This window comes from Chinchilla lanigera, unplaced genomic scaffold (genome assembly GCF_000276665.1).
Source record: "Chinchilla lanigera isolate Chin_1 unplaced genomic scaffold, ChiLan1.0 scaffold00094, whole genome shotgun sequence".
NCBI lineage: Eukaryota > Metazoa > Chordata > Mammalia > Rodentia > Chinchillidae > Chinchilla > Chinchilla lanigera.
The window spans coordinates 4,838,138-4,844,120 of record NW_004955495.1 but is presented as its reverse complement, the minus strand read 5'-3'; the positions used below and the strand labels follow the sequence as shown (position 1 = coordinate 4,844,120).

The following is a 5,983-nucleotide window of genomic DNA, read 5'->3' as shown; positions in this document are numbered from 1 at the left end:
ACATTGATGGCTATAACTGATATGTATTGACTTATCCTTGCTTGCCGTGTTATTTTCCTGTTGTTGGCTCCCCTCTCTGCCCACCTCCCTCCATTTAATTGTTTGCCTTGCCTGATGGATTCCTTTTGCTGGGGTTCATGGAGTTGAAGTCCTTGTTATTTCTCTTTTTTTTTTCTTTTTTTTTTTTTTTTAGTCCTTGTTATCTCATTGTAGAATGTCCTTCAGAACATTTTTGGTGTGCTGGTTTGGTCATAAATTTCCTCAGCTGTTCTTTGTCATGAAAGTGTCTTATTTCCCCATCAGTTTTAAAAGACAGTTTGCGGATGCATCAGTCTGGGTTGGAGATTTTCCTTCTTGACACACTTCACTCTAGCCTCCCCTTGACTGGAGGTCTGTGCTGACAGGTCAGCTGTGAGTGTGATGGGCTTTCCTTCATAGGTGATTTGTCTCTTTTCCCAACAGCTTGTAAGAGTCTCTTCTTGCATTGAATTTTTCGTTTGTTTGGTTTTTTTTGTCTTTTTGAGACAGGGTCTCTATGCAGTTCTGGCTGGCCTTGAGCTCTTTGTAGCCCAGGCTGGTCTCGAACTTGCAACAGTCCTCCTGCCTCAGCCTCCCAAGTGCTGGGATTATAGGCCTTACATGGACTTTTTGGAATCTTGATTATGATCTGCCTGGCCTTAGATTTTTTTGATCATGGCTAATTGGAGTTCTCTTGCCTCACTTACATGTATGTCAATTTTTTTTCCCTACTAGGGAATCTCTTTTCATGATGACTAACCACAAGCCTGTCTTCTATATCTGAGATCCTGTCCTCACATTGGCTTAATCTGCTGTGGATACTTTCAGTGGAATTTTTATTCTCCTGGATATCTGCTTGAATCTATCTTATGGATTCCATTTCTTTCCTATGCTGAGCATTTATGGCTTCCATCATTTTCTTAAGCACCTCTGTTTTTTTGTCTGTATCTGCTCTAGAGTCACTAAGCATGGTTTTCATTGTGGACACCATCTCTGTAGTTATCTGAGAAATTATTTCTGATTTGATTTTTTTCTAGAGCCTTATTTAATTGCTTTGTTGTTACGCCTTCAGAGAGGCCAGGTGGGTGGCTTTTGGACTGTCCCATCTCATTGCCGCCTTGGGTTTGCCTTGGGTGAACTGGATGTCGGGTTGCTTCTTGTTTAAGTGTCTTCTCATTTTCTTTTCTTTTATTAGTTTAATTCCTGGTGTGATGCTTGTAAATTGCCTGTGGTGGGTTGCTTTATTGTTAGTATTTAGAACCTTTAGGAAACGACTACTTCTCTGAAGTATCTTCCAGTTGAAACTGGTTTTTAGGTTTTGAGTCTGTTGCAAGGTCCTATGTCTTCAACTTGTTGGGGATGAGAAATTGCCTGTTTGGCCCAGCTCCTAGTTCTTTGGCACTGTGCCACAGTAGTTTCTATGACCTTTAGTCAGTCTCACTCTTGGAATACCAGGAAGAATAGCTGTGTAGAACAGTTATGTCACCAGGCGGGGTGGCACATGCCTGTAATCCCAGCACTTGGGAGGCTGAGGCAGGAGGATTGTTGTGAGTTCTGTTCTAGCCTGGGCTACAAAGTGAGCTCAAGGCCAGTATGAACTGTATAGGGAGACTCTGTCTCAAAAAGAGACAAAAAACAAAAACAGTTATATTACTTTTGGCTAAAATGGTACCATCAGCAATAATAGTAGCAACCATCACAGCCTAGAAAATGACAGACGGAGGTAACCATTAATTTGCCACCTTTAATCATATAAACTAGGTTTGCAGTTATATAACAAAATCTAAAACAGACCAGAAAATTAGAACAGAATCACAACCGCAAAGAGGCTAGAAACTATGTTTGCACTCATATGAAAACAAGATCAAACAATGAAGGAGAAAAAAAACAAAACCAAAACCACAACAACAAACAAATGAGAGAGAGAAGTCCACTTCCAGGTTTGTCTCTGCTGTCACTGGTAGATAATGTGTGGAGACAGAGTCCTGATGTGTGCTGATCTATCCCAGCAAGCCAACAGTATCTTTTTGGTGGGGCAGTGGATAAGCCCAGCTAACCTGCACCTTCTGGCCAAGAGCAGATTGATTTGGCCTGCCGCCGTCAGTACACCTTCCATGGGCCTGAGCCCAGCTGGGAGCTGCTAGATGGAGCCTGCAGCTGCTCTGAGTTCTAAGCTCAGCCAGGCCCTCTCCAAGATGGCTCCCAGACAGTTTCTGTCTCTTGTGAGGGACGATGGGGCCCTCAGCACTCACCGCCAGCTGGTGCAGTCCCGTCCACTGCTGCATCTCTCGGTGGAGGCCTGTAGGGTGGACAGCAGTCACTGTGTGTCCACAGGTTTAAATTGCTTCTTTTGTGCAGTGAGTTCCGTCTCAGGGAGAAGGTGCTGCCAGCTTCCTCCTCCTTTTTCATTGAAGTTTTCCCCTTCACTCTCTCCGTGGGCTTCAGTTTGTGCCTCAGATCCTTCCTGGGTGCAGGGGACTCACTTCCCTCCCTCTTATTTCCTCGTGTTGCTGTATTCCAGCTTTCGGGCAGCAACACTCAGAGAGGCTCTTTCTGTGCTGCCTACCACTCCACAATCTTGGTGCCTCCCCTCCACAATATCTTACTTCTGTTGTTGGTTTTTTTGTTTGTTTGTTTGTTTCCTCCACAATATCTTAATGAGATCTTTTCCTTTTTCTTTCTGGAGGTTCTAGGTATCGAACCCAGGATCTTGTGCATATGAGGCTATACCCTTAGCTCTTTTAAAAATTTTATTTTGAGACAAGCTCTTGTTAATTACCTTGGTGGGCCTCACAGTTTTGATGCTCCTGCCTCAGTCTTCCAAGTGGCTGGGATTGCAGATGTGTATTATCACAGCTAGCTGGAATTTTTAAATTAGCGTAAAAAATCCCATGGTGACTGTCTTAGTTCCTTTTCTCTTGTTGCTGAGACAAAATACCCCACACTCAAAATTAAGGAAGGAAAGGTTTATTTAGCTCACAGTTTGTGGCAGTTTCAGTCCATAATCAGCTGGCTCCAAAGCAGGATGGCATGGCACAGTGGGAACAGTTCATGGTAGCAGAAGGCAGCAAAAGGCAACAAGAGCAAACAAGGAGGGAGCAAGCCTCTTTCCCTGCCTTATATTGTATGCAGACTACCTGCCCTAGGGCAGGTGCAGCGCTCACACCCTGTTACCTCCTCTTGCAGGGGCTGAAGATGTTTACAAAGTGAGGGCCCTGGCCCCCTGCTGGTTTGAGCTGGAAACACTTTAACTCTGTTTTCTGAGGCTAGGGCATGAAAACAAGAGGTCTAGCTTTAACAAACTGTTTTCAGAAAAGCCCCCAGGACTGCACGAGGCTTTGGGGACACATCTAGACACAAACCCTAACAGTGACTAAAAGAGCAAAATTGTAAGCTGAGCGCAGTTGCTGGGCTCCATCATCCCGGCACTTGGGGCTGGAACAGTGCACTAGAAGACCCTGTGTCCAAAAAAAACTTTTTTTAATGCCCTGTACAGATTCAGGGTTGCTAATTTTCCTCTTGTCATGGCTGGGTTCTGGTGCACCCAGTACTGATCTTGTCTTTATTGAAAACTGGTATTTTGTTTATCCCACGACCTGGTGATGGAATGCACTGCTGGTTCCTGGTCAGAAGAGGCCTCTCCGTGGGGACAGGAGGTCTCATCCGTGCTGGCTTCTGCTGAGTAAATAACCTTACAAAGAGGAAAGGTTTATTGTGGTCCCAGCCTCACAAGTCGGCCTCCTCTTTTTACAGATGAGGGCAACAGCTCTGAGGCTGGAGGGAGGGAGGAGAAGCTGGGGAGGGGACCTTGATGCCCTTTGGAGCTCCCTACCGGGAGGCTGTGTCTCTTAAAGGGCGCACACCTCCAGTTAGGACGCCCACCCTCCCTAGTGTCCTGCAGGCTCCCTTGGCCTGGGAGAGGGGCTCAGGGGTCAGGCAGCGGGTTTGTGATCAGTACTGCCATGGATGTTCTTGCCCGTATTTCTGGATGTGTTTGTGGGACTCCCGAGCTCACACTTAGGAGCAGGGGTGCTGGGTCAGATGATGACTGTTTACCCTGTTCTCTTTTTTTTTTTTTTTTTTTTTTTTGTCTTTGAGACAGGGTCTCACTATGTAGTTCAGGCTGACCTTGAGCTCACTTTGTAGCCCAGGCTGGCCTCTTAACTCGCAATGATCCTCCTGCCTCAGCCTCCCAAGTGCTGGGATTACAGGTGTGCACCACCACGCCCAGCTTTGTTTACCCTGTTCTCATTCCAGTCCTGCCATCTCACATAGTGGCCACACAGTCCCTGGCTATCCCTGGTGAGAGCACCAGCGGGTGTGAAATGACAGGCCGCTGTGCTCTGTGTACTCACGTTTCAAACGCATCCAGCACATACCCTTGAGGATTAGAGGAGGGCAGCAGGTCAGCAAGAAATCCGAGTTGTGCTCCCAGCTGGCGTGTATGGCCGGAGCAGAGACAAGTGCACGTGTAGGGCAGGCAGGTGGCCGACTGAGGGGGCCCCTCATTAGGGACAAGTGTGGAGGTCTGGTGCTAATTGTCCCCTGGGCTTCGCGAGCAGCTGTTGACCCTGGAGGGTGGCCCCACACCCAGCTCTGTGGGCAGGCGGGGACTGCCTGAACAAGGGGCCAGAGCCTTCCCCCCGCCCCGAGGGGACAGCATGGCGCTGGTGTGAACATCTGGGGACTGAGCTGGCCATGAGGGAGGGAGCCCAGTCACAGGCTGCCCCGGGACAGCCCAGGAACTTAGGTGTGATGTGCTTTCTATCAGAAGGCATGTTGTCACCTGGAGAAGATTAAATGTATTCTATTAAGGCAGCAATCCTGAGCTGAGGCAGTGGGGCTCTGGGTCATATCTGGAGACATTGGTGGTTGTCAGAACCGGGGAGCTCCTGGCATGGGGCGGGCGAGGCCAGGGTTGCTGCTCAGCACCCCATGGTGTCTGGGATGCCCCCGCAGAGAATGACCTGGACCCCCATGTTGAGGGGGAGACCCCCAACTAGACATCCCTCCGAATTTCTGGTTTGGGAAGCTGGGGACATGGGAGAAATGTACCTTGTATGACTGTGACAGAAGCTGAGGGCCTGAGTGTCCTGTGCAGGTTTGGGCTGAGGCCTGTTCTCCGGCAGGGGCACAAACCCTTCGCAGGGGTTGGCACTCCAGGCCACAGGCCCCGTCGCCCGGGTGCTGCTCTGGGCTGTGAGCTGGCACTGGGGTGGGAACAACAGATCATCTCAGGGTCACCCAGGCTGCCTGCTTCCTTGAGGTTCCGCCCAGCTGAGCTGGCGCTGGCGCCCTGCATCTGCGCCATGGTCCTGTAGCTGTGGGAGCCATCTCCACGGCCGGCTGCTGCAGCTGGGCTCCTCCTTCACCACTGTGTCCCACCGCAGGTGAGCGGCATCAAGGCGCTGTACGAGTCGGAGCTGGCCGACGCCCGAAGGGTCCTGGACGAGACGGCCTGCGAGCGCGCCCGGCTGCAGATCGAGATGGGGAAGCTGAGAGCTGAGCTGGAGGAGGTCACCAAGAGGTAGGGGCCGCGGCGCCGCTCGGGCGCAGGCTATGCAGGTCCTGGGGGCCGTGGTCCCACGGTGGTTTAAGCAGAAAATCGAGGTCCCAGAGTGGTGGCCTGGTCTTGTCCTCACGCTGCCCTGCAGGTGGACACCCCAGGGCGCAACCGAGACCCTGGGGGCCCTCGTCTTTGTGGGTATGTCCCGCTGGCAGGCATTCAGTGCATTCAGCCAGTGCGGCCGGGTCAATTAGCTGCTTCTGCGGTTGTCTGCGATGTCCCTTGGGTGACGAGTGTGCCCATCGTCAGAGGCCGTCCTCCTTAGCCTTTCAGGGGACCTGCCTGGCGTGGCATGGGGTGCTCACCTGGCAGAGGGAACAACAGCTGGGGTGGGCTGGTGGCCTCTGACAGGGACAGGGGTGCCCAGGCTCAGGTCCTCCACCTCAGCCTCTGGTCTAG

The 5,983-nt window shown here is 50.7% G+C and overlaps 1 protein-coding gene across 1 annotated transcript in view; it reads left to right on the top strand.

Moving 5' to 3' along the window:
• Window positions 1-5,983, top strand: part of Lmnb2 (lamin B2) — a gene marked incomplete in the record, with an annotated part of 25,332 nt that overhangs the window by 7,864 nt on the left and 11,485 nt on the right. Inside the window, 1 exon segment of the mRNA XM_013505227.1 lies at window positions 5,409-5,545. Coding sequence (XP_013360681.1) covers window positions 5,409-5,545 — 137 coding nt within the window.